Source organism: Neopelma chrysocephalum, unplaced genomic scaffold, assembly GCF_003984885.1.
Source record: "Neopelma chrysocephalum unplaced genomic scaffold, ASM398488v2 Primary Assembly neopelma1_63, whole genome shotgun sequence".
Lineage (NCBI taxonomy): Eukaryota > Metazoa > Chordata > Aves > Passeriformes > Pipridae > Neopelma > Neopelma chrysocephalum.
Window position 1 is genome coordinate 13,402,302 of NW_020897720.1, and position 18,357 is coordinate 13,420,658.

Consider the following 18,357-nt stretch of genomic DNA (forward strand, 5'->3'; position numbering starts at 1 on the left):
TTTTGTTTGGGTTTTTTTTTTTTTTATATTAATATTTAAAACCAGAGCTGCAAAATAAGATCTAAACCATTTAGTGATGGACTGCCTTTGTAAAGAGCATACCTTTGGGTTGCCCTGAAACACTGCACAGCTCTTCTCCTCCCAGAATGACTTTGTCCAGCTCCTTAGCTGTAGTTAGAGAAGTTCATTGGAGGAATATGTTCCTTAGAGATTCTCCTTATTTCTGAGGCTCTTCCTCTTGGTTAAAGGTGGCTCAACAAGCTGGGCAGTTACCAAGTAAAGCAGCCCGCTGCACTCACGAGACTGTTTCATTCCTGGGGCCACCTGTTGGGGTCAGGGACCAAGATCAGGTGAGTCTCAAATTCTTATTGTGGCAAATGGCTCTTTAAAACAATTTGTAAGAGAAGAGGGGAAATGAATCCTAGGTGAAGGAGTTATGAACCTTCCACCACTCTTGAGCTAGCATATCCTTCTGGAACATTGCACCCTGAGAGATGCTCGTGATAAGGAAGGAGGTAGGGATGTCATGTCCGATGTTTTGACAGTAAAATCAAGTCTGAGAATGTTAGCAAGGGATACCAGGGTGAGATTTTTGGGTTGTTAGGGTTGTCTTTTTGGTTTTTTCTTTCTGTTGTTGTTGTTGTTGTTTTTAATGATTAGCTAATTCTCAAGTCCCAAAAGGTTTAGATCTTACTTTGCAGTCCCCAAAAAAAAATCAACGTTTGGGCAGAAAACTCTAGAGCGATGTAATAAAAATTAATGATGAGTCACATGTCTGCTGTGGAAAGCTGAGATGAGAGGAGTAAACTATCAATTCTCTGTCCAGGGAGCACTTTGGAAAAGAAAGGTGGGAAGGAATTTGTGGAAGCTGTCATTGAGCTCCGCAAAAAGAACGGGCCCTTGGACATTGCTGGAGGTGAGGCTGCGGTCCGGGAACCCAAACCTGAACCCAAACCCATCCCAAACCTGAACCCAGACCCAAACCTAGACCTGAACCTGAACCCAGACCCAAACCTAGACCTGAACCCAAACCCAACCCAAACCTGAACCCAAACCCAACCCAAACCTGAACCCAAACCCAAACCTAGACCTGAACCCAAACCTGAACCCAAACCCATCCCAAACCTGAACCCAACCCCATCCCAAACCCAAACCTTCACCACATTGGCTCACACAGCCAAGCTCCTTCTACACCAACTCTGGAGCTCCTGCTGTCTGAGGCAGCTTTTATGGATTACATGTTGTTTGTATTCTCCATATACACACGTTGCATCATAAATAGCCTTTACCAGGGCATGTGGGCAGTGATGTAATGCTGCAAGTAAAAGCTGTTCACAGGTACGTGCACACACAATGAATGTTGCTCATTAAGGGCACAGTTCAGAAAAGCAATTAATGAGATGGTTATTTCTGAGCCCAACTCTGTTAAACATCTGCTTTGCTGAAATGCCGCTGACTTTCACTGAACTTAAGCACGTGCTTAAAGTTCAGCATCTGCTTGGGTGCTTGGTTCCATCAGTGCCAAAATCATCACTGTAAAAGCTTACGACTTTTTGATGCCTAGTTATCAAAATTTATGTAATATCGGAGCAAAATCTACTATAGGAGTAATAAAGTTTGATAATGGCAATATATAATTTTACACCATCTGTGAAATTGCTGATCCATGTTGTTCATATAGAAGGCTGATTCTGCCATCTGTGTTTATGCTATAAAAACAAATACAGTGTGTGCAGTTTTGTAAACGAATCCTAACTACAGCCAAAGGGGAGATGTAAGAATTCAGCTCTGACAGGAAAAATTACAACTGTTTACTTCTGCTGCTTAATACTTTGGGGTTTTTTTTCCCTCACTTTTTAAAAATTTTAATAAGTTTTTCTTGGAATTTTTGTTCTGCAAAAATATGTAGAATCAATTACTCAGTTGGGTTTTTTTTAAAACCTTCTCTATAATATTCCTCGCCGGCCCAGACCAAACTGCTCCAAATGGGTGGCAAGTTGGAAAGCAAAGTTTGTTTTTCTCAGGCATCAGTGTATCCCTGAGATCTGAGGGCTTCTTTTCCAGTCTTACCCCAGGGAGCTCTGTGTTGCACTGGGAGAAACTGGCTGTGAGGGATTTGTTGGAGGACTCTAGAGCAGAATTGAGGCACATCAGTTTTTCAATCCTGTACTTATCCAGTTTTCAGATTTCTCAGTTATATGGGTTTTCCTTTAATCTGCCAATAACCAGGATCCCTACCTGGTAACTAGCACAGAATGTGTCCATGGTTCACTTTCTCTTTCTTACTTCTCCTTCCAAAGCATTTGCATTTGAAGTAAGGGACAGCTGCTCTTGGTAATGAACAGTTGTCCTCATCAGAATCCTAATGACTTAATTAATGACTACTCTAGAAAACAATCCCTGAGAAATATTAAAGCTGGTGATGTGTATCAATACAGCATTCTATTCTTTCGGGATGAAGATGATAGCCACATTTCACATCTGACTAGAGATATGTCAGCTGCTTTTAATAGATTTTTCTTGGATTTATGATGTATTCTGAATCTGCCAACACTTTAGTTGCACATTATGACAAATTAACATTGCCTAACACTGAGGCTATTCAACATGTTGGGACTCTGCAAACCCATAAGAACATAAATGCTTGTGCTTCCATTGTCCTTCAGAATGTTCTGGTTAACCCCTGGTCAGGATGCCATATGACAAAGTCTATTTTCTCTTTCCTGCAGCAGCCATGGGATAGCATCCATATGTGGTGATCGTGTGCCAAGAGTTATTTCTACTATACTTAAATAACAAAATGCCTCATAAACATTCCAGAATGGAGTGGAGGCTTTCAGACCTTTGCAAAGCTGATTTTTAATTTTTTTTTTTAAGACTTATTGGTATTTTTATTATGGTTTTTTGAAGACATAAGCTGCCATTTTCTACCTACCCTTTTGTGGGGTGTTTTAGGGGCTGACTCTTTGTGAAGGTTCCCTGTGTGCTCGTGTGAGATGTCAGCTGGATGTTTTTCTGCCCTCAGGGTGGTTTTCTCCTTCCTCTCCCCCCCATTTTTTTTTTTTTTTGACAAACCAAAGCTACAACTTTTTATTTGCAACCAACCACAGCCCTGTGAGTTCGGAAATGGCAGAGATCCTCCTCCCCTGGTTTCTGGCAGGCAGGCAGCCTGTTGTTGCTCTGTGGTGGGAAGTGGTGAACCCAGAGCATGTTCTCCTGCAGGGAAGGCAGAGAATCCCTGTCTGTCAGCAGTTTGTAGGAAGGTTCTGCTCCATCTTCTTGATCCCTGCACGTCCATGGTAGTGTTGTGGTGCTAAGATACAATGAGCATGGTAAAAATTCTTCATTTCGTGGCACACAGAAGGCCTGGCCTGTTGGTGCATAAACAGTGTGAATGAAACATTGCAAATCTGTGAGTGTGTCCCCTCCAACAGTCTGTCAAGAATGTGATGAAAGAGAGAAACCACAAAACTAAACCCAGCAGTGTTCAAGTGGTCTTAGATGACCCCTAGACAAAAAAAAGTTCAGATAAGGCCAGGCCCAAAGTCTTGAAATTGCTCAAAATGTCTTCATTACAGTTGCTCAGAAACAAAGGTGGAAATAAAGCCAAAATCTTAATTCACCTCTTTTCCAGCTTTCCTTAGGGGTTTGCAGAGCACTTGGTAGCTCTGATCTGCTCCAGTTTGGGCTGTGGGGTGATCAGAAGTGAGCTGAACAATCTGTGCATTTACCAGGAGTAGCTGAAGGTCACCCAAGTCATAACTCCACGTGCCTGTCCACCATCCTGATATTTCCTGGGGTAAATCAAACCAAAGCAAGCTCATCCCTTGGCCAGGTTAACATTCTAACAGATACTGCCCTTTTCCTTAGACAATGCCCAGTATAAATGTGTTTCCTTTGATGGCAGCCATGAATTCTCACTCTCTCTAAAATAAGCTCTATCACAGCTATGATTCATAAATTATCACAGCAAAGTGCAGCTGGAAATGGAAAATACAAAGTCTCTGTACTCATGTTGTATTTTAAGGCTGTGTGATTTATAATCCAAACCATTCACAGAGGCTGAGGGAATGTCTGTTGATTGTTTGCTATTTTAATCACACGTGCACTCCTTTAATGCCGAGGAGAGGGAAGAGCAATTTTCACGTTTCACTTTCTGTTCTCCCCAGCTGTTGTCAGTGCTGGCCATGGACTGCCTGCAAAATTTGTGATCCACTGTAACAGCCCCGGTTGGGGCTCAGACAAATGTGAGGAGCTGCTGGAAAAGACAGTGAAGAACTGCCTGGCCCTGGCTGATGAAAAGAAGCTGAAATCCATTGCGTTCCCTTCCATTGGCAGTGGCAGGTAAGGCTCTTGGGGCCAAAGAGGTCACATTTCCTAAGTGCCATCCCATGGTCCAGTCCCTTCCCATGTACAAAACCCGTTGTTACAATGCTGACTCTTTTCTTCTTTAAATCAGTTCCCTAAATTAGGTGTTTCTTCTCTGTGGGACCTGCAGTGTTCTCCTGAGTGATTCTGCCCTGCAGAATCTTAAAGCATGCAAATAGGATAAAGAGCATTAAACAAACTTTCAGGAGAATATTAAAAGACTCTCTTCAGACTGTCGATTTCTTCATAGAAATTGGGGATGTGGAGGAGAACATGAAGAAAAAGGGGTCTATTTTGCCTAGTTTTAGTGCATAATTAAACTTCCTGCACTTTATGGCTCAGGATGGCCAAAGACACGGCTTAGTGTTTGTTTAAGCAGCAAACCTGAAGTGCCTTGATTCTTAGGATTTGCAGAGTCACTTGAAGCTTTCACCCAAAATCCATAAGCTGAATTCCATGCAGTTTACATCATGGGACTATTTCAGTTAAAATAAAAAAAAAAAGACCTTAAAAACCTTTGCCAAGGTCTTTGAAAGCCAAAGCCTTAAGTTCAAGTCCTCTGGCTTTGTACAGGGTGCTCAGTGCCTTTCAAAGCTGGATTGTGTTCTTAAGAGTCTGAGACTGCACCTTTAATCTGAGGCTCTTGGGTTTGGGGTGCAGGGGGAGGTTTGGAACTCTTGGCCCTCAGTGTGAAGAGCTGAACAACTGCCCCTCTTGAATGTGCCATGAAAGAAGTTGGCTGATGTACAGCAGGAATATTCTTCCCATTGTGCTGTGTTGCAACAGTAGATGAATTCCTGCATATTCTGTGGGCTAGAGCAGAAATCAGTATTTGAGCTTTTGGGTGAATGACAATGAAGAAATAGAAGTTTCATTAGGATAATAGATTTAAGCAGCTTGCATCAGACAAATCTGCAGCTAAGGTTAATTTACATGGGTGTCATTTTAAGGAGATAACTTGTGGAGAAATATAGCAGAGGGTTCATAATAAACTGGTGAATTAGCTGCCAGGGTCACAGGCTGGTCAGAACACAGGGAAGCTCTGAATCACTCTTTGGGAGAAACTCCCTCCATGGTCTGCAGTGTAACTGTGGAATTGGTTATGTAAAAGTGGGACTGTGTAAAGTATCTTCCACAGAGCCCTTTCTTCCCTGGATAGCTCCCAGCAAGGAACCATTCCCAGCCCTTGTTGTGAAGTAGATGATTGGTACTGGAAGATGATGAAACCCTGAATAAAATCAGCAGATTCCCATTCTGTTATGGAATCTGGGTACTGACAGGCAGGATCTGTGGTGAGCTCCCAGCCTTGTTTGTGCACGTCATTCTCACTGGAGCCAGTTGAGGTGGTGCTTTTAAAAGATGGAGAGGAATCAAAAGGCCTTGAATAATAAATGAGGCTATGTATTTTCCCTCCTTTCTCTTAATTAGAGATACTCAAGCATAAATTAATTTTGGAGGGAGCAGACTATATTCTGACAATACTCTCTGCTTGTTTTTATGAAGTCTAAAGCATTTAAAAAAATAAAAGTAAAGCTTTAGAAGATAGCAAATGCCAAAAGACACCACATGTATGCAGCTGTTCTAGTACAGACATCTGTCAAGCAGACATCACCCAATAAACCCACATAAACAGTTTCATTCTCTTTTATAGTTGAGGAATGGGATTACATGAGGGCAGTTCAAATAAATCACAGGGGGAAATAAAATAGCATTCACTGGGCCAGATGCACAGCTACAGCCAACTTGTGGAAAGCACAACTTGGGTGCTGTTCAGAGGTAGCCTGGAGTTCAGTCTGGTTGGGCCATCAGGAGAAAAGGGAAAGGAGAGTTAGGGATTGAACATGAAATCATCCTTGGGGTAGGGATTTCATTCTGAGGCTCTGACTTTGATCTGAATCGACCCTGGTTTGGCTGAAGTCTCAAACTGCCTTTTCACAGGAGTTTAACTCAGACCCGTAGATCGATGCAAGAGGCTTCTGCTGCTTGCAGCCCACACGTGGCCATCAGGCCAGCACCTTTCTGCTGATTTCTTTATCCTCCTTCTTTTGGGAAAGGGGTCCTGAGCAATGTGCTGTCATCAGCTTCCCTGGGAATGTGCCTTCCTTTCACCAGGCTGCTCTTCTTTATGTGCCCTGTTGTGACCACCCTGCCAGAACACTCAGAAGTTTTGTGGCTTCAGAGTTCCCCAGGAATGATTCAGGAGCAGTGTATACCCTGATCTTGATGCTGCATCACAGTCTGTGCCCAGGAGCAAAACCCCTAAAGATCTCTTCAGTGTATGCCAGGATTTATATGCATTAATGAGTGACCTGCAAGTGCTCAGGTGTGGAGGCTGCTGAGTCTGTCTTTGCCTCTGTGTAAGCTGACAGCAGGAAGCAGCTCCTATGTCAGAACTGCTCTCAGTTGATTAACTTGTCACACAGCTGATTCTCCCTGACCAGCTCATTTGCCTTTGGAAGAGTACAAGGTTTTTTTCAAAGTGCTTTGTCCCTTTTTTTTTTTCTTCTTCAACAGAAGAAAGAATGGGGCATTTTCAGAAAAGAGAAAACAGCGTGAGCTATTGCGTGCCATCATTTTTGAAATACCACAAGCATTATCTTCAGGCAGCATGTATAATATCACATTACAGGCAGGACTGGCACAGAATTGCTCTCAGAGAGTATTTGCTGGGAAGGCAGTGTGCAGGAAGTGGACCATGACACAGGCACTTGCCCTTCTCATTTTGTGTGTTGTGGCACAGAACGAGAGGGAGAGTCCAACAGTGCTTCATTATCAGGGTGGTGCTTCAGTGAGCAAGTGCTGAGTGATGCTCACCCGTTAGTGCCAGAGGAGAATTTAGCCCAGCTTCTTTGAACTGCTGAGGAAACTGAGGAACTCAGCCATCTGTGTGATCTGTAAGCTATTTGTAGTATTAGTAGTACACAGTTCATAATGGGGAGCATCGACTATCGTACATCTCTCAGTGCATGTCAAGGAACCAGGTGCTGTTCAACAGGCTCTTTCAAATTCTTTGTGGGTGCTACTCCTAAGGGTGTTCTTGTCCCCTCACCCTCAGACTGGTTAGTGCAGCACATGTCACTGGGGCTGGGGGAGGGCTCACACTTTGTCCAGGGCAAACCCTTGGTGTGGGTGAGCAGTACTCAGGTGTAACACAGCAGCAAAGCTCAGGTTACCAGGTGTAATTTCAGCAGTTTGCCCTGACCTGTAAAACTCACAGTTCGGGTCAGGGCTTTGCTCAGACCATCCTACTTGTGCTTGACCTGTTTTAAAAATTAGATGAAACTTTCAGGCAAAGGCTGTTAGATGAAAATGTGAAGAAGCTTGTAAGAAGGGTTGCGAGATTAGGTGCTGAGCTTTGAAATCCAGTCATGCAGAGTTTTGGCATCTGAGAAAGCAGCAAGGTTGGTTCTGTATCTGTGGCTTCTCCAGAGGAAGGGGGTAGGAGCCTCTTCTTTAGGCACAGCTGGAGGAGCAGGAAAGCCTCTGGTTTCACATCTCTGCAGTTGGTACCAAGCACGTGTCTGTCAGTGTAATTTTCCTAGGCCTGTACTTGTATTGGAGCAGCCTGTAACTAAACAGGCTGTAAGGAGTGTTGGAAGTGTTGCTGAAAAGTCCATAAAGTCTGTCCTCAGACCTGACACAGCAACTTTGGCTTCCCCAGCCCAGTCCAGTCTGACTGACCCCATCTGAGCAAGGCCCTGTGACCCAGGAGAGCATTCTCACCATCATCCAGCCTGCTTCCCTTTCCTACCACATTTGAAATGATAATGGGATAACCAGTGCTATTTCTCACCCCCAAACTAGCAGAACTCACTCTCTCTTCCTTTTCAATCTGCAGCAAGGCTGTACAAGTAACTTTTACAATCTTGTGCTTAATTAACCATTAACAGTGGTAAGAACATTTTGGACTTTGGGTCTTTTCATGTTTCATTTGCTGTGTCAAGTTGTCTGTCCCTTTTTCTTTGTTGGTTGCTTTGCTTTCAGGACAGGTTTAACTCTGCAGCTCCATCATCTGCACTGCTTTCCTGAACACATCAGGCTCTTGTTTTACTTGTCTGTTAAATGAGAATAATTGACCCATCAGGTATCATAAGGTTCAACCCAGTAATGTGGGTGTATTTTGGGAATATGTTTCTTCTGTTTGAACATTTTAAGCCTTGCCTAAACAAACAAGTTTGTAGCTTCTAATTCAGCCTGTAAACACTGACTTTGCAGCTTTATTCACCACAAGGTCTTAGAGAAAAGCCGAAGCCTTAAAGGTTAAACCACCAAAGGCTGGTTGAGCAAGTCTTGATTTTCTTTCTTTCTTTTTATTTTTTTGTTTTAATCTCTCCTTCCAGAAACGGCTTCCCAAAGCAAACAGCTGCTCAGCTGATCCTGAAAGCCATCTCCAGCTACTTTGTGTCCACAATGTCCTCTTCAATCAAGACCGTGTACTTTGTGCTCTTCGACAGCGAGAGTATAGGGATCTACGTGCAGGAAATGGCCAAACTAGATGCCAACTAAGCCCCAAAAGCTGCAGTACCAGCCCCCTCCTCCACCCCTCCTCCTCCCCAGACCCTTAACTCATTGTGAAGCAGAGCATCCCTTATTTTAAAGTTTGCTCATCTAGGGGGAATAAAGGTGGGGTTTTTTTTGTTGTTTTGTTTTGGGAATATTTTTTTTTTTTTGTCTGTTTGTTTTGTTTTTACTTTCTAAACTGTTTTATGTTGGCACTGATAGTTGGCATTACTGCTGTTAATGCACTGTACCCCAGGCATCGTCTGAATTTAGTGTAATCTAGGAGATTTTATAGTTTTATTTTAATGAAGTATGGATCAAGCAGGAAGCTGTTATAGGAGTATGTAGTCTTTTACTTGTGAAAGAAACAGGCCAACCCTATTTTGTAACTGTGTTGTGGTGCTTTATCAATACATCGAGTGGCGTTCCTTTCATTTTTTAAAAGAACAGATGCTATAAACCTAATTTGTGTTTGTTTATTGTCTTAATGATGAATCTGGAAGAGAAAAAAAAAATACAGAAACCCTGTTGTCCTTAATTATATTTACAATTTTGAAACTGTGTGAATTGATTTAGTAAAATGTTTGAACTGTTGCTCTTGCTGTACTTGGATTAATTTTTCCCTGAAGGCCTTGTTTTCTAAGTAAGTTCTGAAAAGTTACCTATGACAGTGATGAGAGCAGATCACAAACAGTGACCTGGAAATTTGGAGATGCTGAGCCTCTTCCCTGTGCTGGCTGCATTTGTGTGTGCCCAGTGACACTCAAACAGCTGCGTTTTTTCCACAGACAAAACTTCCGACTTTCCCACTTATTGCTTCAGATCCTCCTGTTCAGAATGTGCCCTAATTGCCTCTTCACCCTGGGAGGTTGAAGCCTTTTAGATCAAGCAAGGCCTAGGATTTTTTGAACTGGTTCCAGTCGTTTAATATTGGCCCGTTTTAAGCCATTTTGTATTTCTTCCAAATATTTATGAGCCCTGTTTGTATTGGTGGCCACATCCTTTGCACAGCTGAAATCCATACCAACAGAAACCTTTATGGAAGCCACTTGGGTTTGTGCTTTGAGAAAAAAAGAGGTTCCACTTTTAAAAGCTGGTGCATGTGGATGCAGCTCTGAGGGAGGCAACTCCTCCTTTGAAATTTTAGCTGCTTTCTAGGTAGTGGACAGACGTTTTCCATCTCTGGTGAAAACTTCATTTGCTGATTAAAGAGTATTTCCCACCCACTCTGGGTTGATCCAGAGCAATGAGTGGACCAAATCTGACTGACTTTTCAGCCAGCTGAGGAATACCAAATATTGAAAATGTGTAGCTTGAACTCCTGCAATAGTTTGGGTTTTTCATGTAGAAATCCAAGTGCTTGGAGCCTTCAAGTGTAGAGGAGGAACAGCACCAATAACAGAAGCCAAAATTTAAAATATAAAATTAGAGTGTAATTCTAAATATATACCCAAAGTTAAAAGGAGCAAAGAGTAAATTAATTTTGTGCCTCAATACATAAAGTATTTGGGCAGAATATGGGCTCAAACTTCAAATTTTTTTCACTGCCAAAATGCATTTGGTGCATTCCTCAAAGGCAGCAGCTCAAGGGGCAGTAAATGCAATAAGGTGCAGGACTTCACCCTTTAATTGTGAAGCATCTGTTACTGCAGTTGCACTGTTCCTTGGAGTTAAAGAAAACTGAACCTGCACTTTCCCCAAATTTCACTAGATGTCACTAAAAGGATTGGAAAACAGAAAAAATCCCGGGTGAGCAGCTACCTGAGGAAACACTTGGTGTGAGAAGGGCCATAATTTTTTTCAGCACAGGGGGATTTTTAACCCAGAAGGAAAGTGCACATCACAGAGTGTACATATTGCAGTTTTCTGATCTTTTTGCACTGTAGAATTTACTATACTGTATAAATTCTCACTTTTTTTAAAGTCTCAAAATATTAACATCAACAGGAGAAGTGTTTTTCCACGGGTATTTTCTAGGTAGTTAAAGCAGATCTCTTACACTGTAACACCGTGCTGGGAGGGCCAACTTTTGTCTTTCAGCTAGAAAATCCCAAAGCAAACTATTGTAATTCAAATCACATGGACTTGCTTCTTCTGGCCTCACATCTCATCTGCTTGTTCAGCTGCTGCTCCATAAATAGCTCAGCTGGTTTCCTTGGGATCCCCTGTGATGGGCCATTTTATTTGCTGGGATTCTGGTCCCTTTGTGAGAAAACATAACCCCAAAATGTTGTTTGCAGTGTCAAAACTGGTCTCACGAGGGGCATCACCTTCTGTACAAACACCAGAGCATCCTTTTCCTCCTTACCCATCCCAGAGCCCTGTGTGTGTTCAGAGCTGTGATGCTGCTGCTCTCCCACCAGCCAGAGATCCCAGAACAAACCTGAACTCAGGTAGCCCAAGTAGATTATGGCATCTAGTCAAGAACCTAAAAAGTAACATATCAGATTACACAACATAACATGAAAAACAAGAGGAGAAATTCCTGCTAACTTGTGTGCTGTGGGACAACATTACTTCGGGAATCTCCCTGGTATTTTGCTTCTTAGAGCCAAACATGCAAGCTCCACTTGAGGAAAAAAAAATACTGATCCCATTTTGGGAGGGCCACAGATGGAAAAATCTGGGTGAGGCGCCTTTACAGCTGCTTCTCTTACTGCTGAGTGCATTCTGGATCTTACCTGAACACAGCAGTTAAAATGGATGTTGTCTCCTTAACTTTTTTTGGTGCTTTCAAAGTTTAAAAGCATTTTGTGGCCAGTGGCATTTTCAACTCACTGTTTCAAATCCTGCTCTGCACTACTTTCTAGCCTCTGACCCCACTGACTTTTTCCACAACAGAAAATTCATTGTAACACCAGCCTTAAGATGCACCAAATCACAGAACTTCATAGGCTCCCTCTGATTTTACAGCCCTTCATCCTCCTGGAGCTTTCCCCCCTCTAAGCTGTCAGCCTGTGTGGTTTGCTGAGCTGATATAATTAATTATCCCACCACATCCATGACCAGGCTGGGTTGTAGCTGCAACCAGCTGTGACAGAAGTGCTTCAATGTCCCAGAGTGAAAGCAAGCAAAAATGCAAGTTTGGGAGTCATCCCCTTCTGCAGAGTTCCTCCTATGCTCTTCTGCCTCTGAATCCTTGTTTCCCTGAAGTCCCTTTTTTTTATTATTATGAAAAATGGGAGCAATGAACAACATTTGTGCAACCTTGACTGTTCTAAAACCATTTGGGAAGGGCAGATCATTTGCTACCCGTAGTGGATGTGTCTTCTGGGATGTTGGTGTGCTGCTGGCCAGGTGAGACTTCCACTCTCCTGTTACATCCCACTGACATCCATCCTCTGTACACTTCACATTTAATTTAAGATCCAGCTGCAAATCCTGCTGCACTTCCTTCAGCTCCTTTCTGGATGTGAACTGGAAGTTTAGATGTGGCAGTTTGGTAAATGCAGAGGTTGGGACAGCAGCAGAATTCAGGTGGCTGAGCAAGGACCACCCTGACAGGAGGTACAGACACATGGCAGAGACCTTCCCTGTTTTGGTCCTTGTTGCCCCCCACTTTCAGACAAGTGGGCAAGGAATAGGTGGGATTGTGTTGCTTCCTCATGTTTGGCCCAGAGATCACAGGTCTGAATCTCCATTTTATCACCAGCATTTAAATTTATAGCACAGTTGAGAACTAATAACTGTTCTAATTATTTCATAAATTATGGATTTATTTTTTAAATAATCTCATTTTAGATTAATAACAAACCATCTGAAAACTGACCACTCCTGTGGCTCCCAGGAGACTAAATATGGTCCCTCCCCACCAGGGTGTTTCTGTGCTGATCACACAGCACAGAAAGTATTCAGTTTATCCCAGGGCCTCACTGTCTCCTGCACATCCCTGCCCTGAAGGCAGTGTCCATCTTCACACCTCAGCTACACCCAAACTCATCCCCTGGGTAAAGCCAGCCCTGCTGGGAACAGCTCTGGTTTTCCATCCATTAGGACACACCAATTTTCTGCAACACCTTACAAAGAGCTCTGACATCTGCTGAGGGGGCTGGGCTTCCTCACAAGGCTCCATCCAGCTGGTTATTTCCAGGTTATTTTGGATTTCCATTTAATACATGTGCATTTCCAAAGAAACACCTGTAAGTGGGATTATAACCTCAGGCATCAGCTACGAGACACAGGATGTTACTTTCTGAGCCCACATTCGGTTCCTCCAGCACTGTTTTTTCCCAGGTATTGATCATGCTTCCCACAGACTAATTAGCACTCTGATCATCCATTGCATGATTTCTCTCCTCTGCTGCCCATTGTTGCCTGAACTCCCTTCTTAACCATAAGATTGCAGAAACATGTGCAGCAGGTAACAAATGCAGCACTGGGACAACACCAGAACATCTGTTCTCCAGAGATTTGCCACAAAAAAATGCTTCCATGTACAGGATTTCATCCCAATTGTGCAATGTCATTCCAGGGCTCGTTAGGAGCAGCGTCAACATAATCATGAGGATAATATGAAAATATAAAAAGTTAGGTGTTAATGGCTAGATAGGAGAGGTTGTAATCTTCCAGCCACTAAATGTTCTACAGAAGAGTCACTGAAATGGTTCTGGTTTTGTAAAGGTGTGATGAAAACTGGAATAGGAGTGATTAAGTGTGGGCAAAGCACTTTCAGAAATTTTTTTTTTCAGTAAGAGGGGGAATTGGGAACCTTTCTATTTGTAAACTCTCCAAAAAAATCAGAGTAGCATCATAGAATGGTTTGGGTTGGAAGGGACCTTAAAAGCTTTACCTCATTCCAACTCCCTGCCATGGGCAGGGACACCTTCCACTGGACCAGATTCCTCACAGCCCAGTCCAACCTGGCCTTAAATACCTCCAGGGATGGGGAGTCCTGAGGGCTTAAGAATTCAGAGAAAGCACCCCAAGAAGGAAAGTAACACAGACAAGACATCAGAACCCCAGTCAGGCTGAAACAACCAAAGAGGCAAAAGTTTACAGAAAAATAAGGCTCTGGTTTTGCAGCATTCATTAGCACCAAGTTTTTGTGAGCTCCCTTCCCCTTGATCCCCACTAAAATTGGGTTTTCTAGCCTGAGAGACAGCACTGACAGGAGCTGCAGGTGCAGATACTCGAAGATGAGGACTGGAGCCTGTGATAACTAGTCCCATACTCTGCCCGGCGCTGCTTTTCCAGAGGACAGTAATGCCTGAAGTTGTAACAGCAACTCGAAGGAAGCAGCATAATTGATAGGCCTGAAGAGTGCAGGTAAGTAGGAGGATTGTATTTATATCCCTGGCACGAAACCCAAAGGGAACCAGGCTATTGCACACTGGCTGAAGTGCTTGAAAATTGCCACCGATTCCTTTTCGTGTCGAGTTCTTCAGAGATTTACTTTGTTCCTCCATAGAATCCCACTTAATGCCTCCACAACTCATGTTTAACCATTATCACTAGCAACCTGCTCATAAATGCTCCTTCCTTGTTAGATTCCACGACCGGGAATCAAGGGGAGATGATGCTGCTGTTTCCTAATACAAAGGAAGGAGCGACAACATTTTCACAGCGCAGCCCGTAAAAATCCCAACTCTTCCTCACTTTTTCACCGGCCTGGTTAACGGGAGAAATTTGATATTTTTGTACCTTGAAATGACTAACCTTCTCAGGCTTAGGAGAATAAATTAAACTTGAGCCAAAGTATGCCTCAGCTGCAGCAATGGGCAGATTGATTTGCTTTCCATCTGGGAGATTAAATTCCACCGCCAAAAAAATGGCACCGGCATAATTAGCTGTCAGTCAAGTTGCAAAGAGACAGACTATGTGGGATAATTGAAAGCCCTGCAGCTTCTCATTACATACTACAGTAGCCCTATTTGCAAATTTCCACCTTGAGGAGGTTCTCCCAACGTGGTCAGGATTGCACTCGTTCCTCCTGGCACATTCTTCCCAAGTGAAACGGGAGGATTGTGCAGGGATGGATTAATTTTAAGTAACTCGCTTAACCTAAGTTGGTTATAATATATTTGTCAACAGCCCCTGACAGCTCCACTAGGCTTTAATTGCAAACAAATCCAAACAGCTCCAAGGAAGTGGTACATCTTCCACTCTGGTTATGCCCAGGAGACACCTTTACAGGCATCAAAATCACCTCCCTCCTTTTCCCTTTCTTTTTTCTCCGTGCACTGTCCCTCCCTCAGGAATCCCCTTATTCAGCAAATTGTAATTCATAATGAACCCATCAGGATGCGACATTACAAACATGTACCTTTCAAAAAATAATGAACTCTTTTTTTTTCCTCCCCCATTTCCTGAGGCTTGAGCAGCTTCAGCCACTGCTGAGTGTGCAGGGAAGTTTAGAACCCTAGAATAGAATCACAGAGTGGTTTGGGTTGGAAGTGACCTGAAAAACCATCTCGTTCCAACCCCCTGCCATGGGCAGGGACACCTTCCCCTAGACCAGGTTGCTCAGAGCCCAGTCCAACCTGGCCTGCAGAAACAAGGAGCTCTGATGATCAACCCAAGCCTTACTGAAGGCTCTGGGGTAATCCTGGTGATGAGGCAAAAGGCAAAAAGGGTCCTAAGAATAAAATATGTTCCAGCTTTCATCCTAAAACCATAGGGAATATAATAATAATATAATAAATCAGATTTTTCTTCTGAGTATAATGGGAGCCAGCACTGCCTGCACTCTTCTTTCAGGGTGAGATGTCATTTCATTCCTGTCACTCCTCCCCAGTAAACCAAACAGAATCGGGTCCATCACACTCACCAACTGCCCAGTTTTAAACTCCCACAGTTACCACCAGCTCCAGCTGAACGCCCTGGCCACCCTCCCCTCCCCGGGGAGGAGGCAGCTGTGCCCCTGCCTCACAGCTGGGCACTGCCTGATCCCATCTAAATAACGTGGGGTTTGTACCAATGGCCCCGAGGTGGGAGGGATGGGGGAGGTTTTGTGGGCTTTGCCTTCTTCTGGCAGCTTCAAAGTTCTCCAACCCAGAAAAGTTACTGGTTCCCACAGAAGAGGGAGCCAGTGTCACACCTCCCACATGGCTCCGAAACCTCCGAGCTAATAAAGCCCGGACTAATACACTAATAACTCTCCTTAAACCAGAGCTTTCATTATAAAGTGTAATTTATGTTCACCTTTAAGAGCACCACAAGCCTGAGCCCTCTTACAGGCACAGATTTGCCTCTTGCCTCCCTGCAGCACTTCCTCAACACTGGGAGCGTTTCCAGACCTGACGGGACTCACTGGTGTGAACTGGGAGCCAAACTGGGAGCAGAGCAGGTGGTTCACAGGACGGGTAAAGCCCAAGTAATGAGCGTGGGGCTGTGATGTGGGAGAAGCCTGGCTTGGCACGACAGAGCGAGACAGAAACTGCACAAAACAGGGTGAAACTATTTCTGATTATTCAGGCTCCATCAGAAATATAACCACACCAATCTACTCCTGGGTCTAGAGGGAGCAAGTCAGGATTTAGCACACAGACAGGTCTCACACTGGCTTATCCTCATGCATGTCAGGAATGGGAAAATTGCCCCTCTTGTCTGTGCACAATGCCCCTTTATGATTTATTAGACAGTCCTCCTTTTTTTGCCTCAATTACTCACTTCAAAAGAGGGTGGAAGTGGGACATTCCTTGCCCTAATACTAAATGCATGTAGTCAATAAAAAAGAAAAAACACTGAAAAATGTTTAAAGGGAGGGTGCTTAAGTTATTGCAGCCCTTGGGAGCATTAATGTATGTGCCAACAAGTTACTGTATGTGGCTTTAACATGCTTATTTATTCTGCTGTGCAATAAAACCCTGTCTTAAATAGTGCCAAAACCTGTTTGCCATGGCAACCCCTCATCACACATGTGTTCCAGTAGTACTTACAAGCACCTTCTTAAAGAGAAATACACAGCAGGATGAATGGCTTGTGACCTTCAGGGCATTTTACAAAGTTTTAAGCACCCAAGTAAATATTACTTGGGACTGAAATATTTCTTCCAGGTACTTTTTTTTCTTTTTTTTTTCCTTTTTTGAGCAACTCAAAGCAGCGAAGCAAAGCTTGTTCCTTGCTCAAATTCTCTCCAAGTGGAGCTCTAATGACCTGGACAAAGCACAGAGCCTGGTTTTTACCTGGCAGGGCTCAGGTGTTGCCAGTTGGCTGGGGAAGCATGGAAGGGATCAGCTGGTCTTCTATAGTTTCAAGTGCACTGCAGCTGTTCCTGGGGTAATTAGTCATCCTTTGTACTGACACAAGAAAATAGATGTTTTCCTCCTCCCATCCACACTAAACATTTGCCCAGTCTAGACACTGGCCTTGAATCCAAGAGTGCAAATGTCCACAATGAAGTCACATAACACCAGTGTTCCACTCCCAGTCCCTCAAATGCCCAGGAAAGGGTTCAATCCTGCTCTTTTTCCACTGCTTAATTTACTGCTGGGCCTTAAAACTGGCAAGACAAGCTCATTTCCCACAGCCCTGGGAGATCCATCTGTGGATCACAGCAGGAAGCTGCATGGAGCAGGTCTGGGTTATCCTGCTAAACCATCCTCCCACTGCAGGACTCTGCAGTGTGGGAATCCCTGGAGGAAACCAGGTTCCTTGGACTGCTGACCACGATTTCTCAGCTGGAGACAGCACCAGATCCAGATGCAAATTCCCAGTGGCTCAACAAGCAAAGCCTTGGTGACAGTGGCCACTTTTGATTATCACTGGCTTTTGTCCTGCTGTCCTGCACGAGCAGGAGCAGTGGAAGAAGCATCCAGGCAGGTTCTGCCCAGGGAAGGCTTAATTGCCAGGAGTTATCCCATCTGCCCTTCCCTCTTGCTTTCCTTCTCAGCTGCTTCCTTTTCTGGGGTTCACACTCCTTTCCTTCCCCTTTCATTTCAAAGAACGTTATTTAATATTTCCCAGCCTCCTCACAGGCTGAAAGATGTAAGATGGTGAGTCCAACCATCAACCCAACCCTGCCAATCCACCACTAAATTAATGACTTTTTGCACAAGAAAGTTCAGTCTAATCTTTATACAGAAAGAAATCCGTGAACATTATCAGCTTCTGCTAGGCCAGGCACTTTCCCTTCAGCTGACAAACTTTCCCCACTCCATTCCCACCTATATCCCTGTCCCAGGCCCTGCTGCAGACTGTGGTGGGAGAGGGCTGGTCCCAGCAAGGCACAGGGAATGTTACCAGCAGTGGCTGTAGGGATATTCCTTCTTGTGGCCAGCTCCAGGGAAATGATCTCTCCAGCCCCCAAGAAAGAAATCCTAGAAAGCAGCAGCAAACAGTTGTTTTAAAAATAAATAAATGTACATAAAGCAAGAAAAGAAAACAGTGTTTTCTTAATGCTCCATTATTAACGGTGCTCAGGAAGGGATTTTCTGCTTTGCTGGAGCATGTAACAGGCTTAAACAAGAATCCCTATCAGAATATGACTTTGTAATTATGCAGATAACATTTTGTTCTTGTAATCACAACATAAGAACTCCCAAACTGCAT

At 43.8% G+C, this 18,357-nt stretch overlaps 1 protein-coding gene across 8 annotated transcripts in view; it reads left to right on the forward strand.

Moving 5' to 3' along the window:
- The window catches only part of LOC113967106 (core histone macro-H2A.1), a 42,635-nt gene extending 33,173 nt beyond the window's left edge, over positions 1–9,462 (forward strand). For 5 of the 8 annotated variants that reach the window (XR_003534093.1, XM_027682406.1, XM_027682405.1 and 2 more), the window contains 3 exons: positions 827–916; positions 4,170–4,344; positions 8,709–9,462. Coding sequence is in view for 4 of the 8 variants with exons in the window: in XM_027682406.1 (XP_027538207.1) it covers positions 827–916; positions 4,170–4,344; positions 8,709–8,874 (431 nt within the window). In the remaining 4 variants the exon portion in view is untranslated. Of the gene's footprint in view, positions 1–248; positions 351–826; positions 917–4,169; positions 4,345–8,708 lie in introns of those variants that run through there. The other 3 variants (XR_003534095.1, XR_003534094.1, XR_003534096.1) reach the window with 2 other exon arrangements.
- The last annotated feature ends 8,895 nt before the right edge of the window (positions 9,463–18,357 follow it).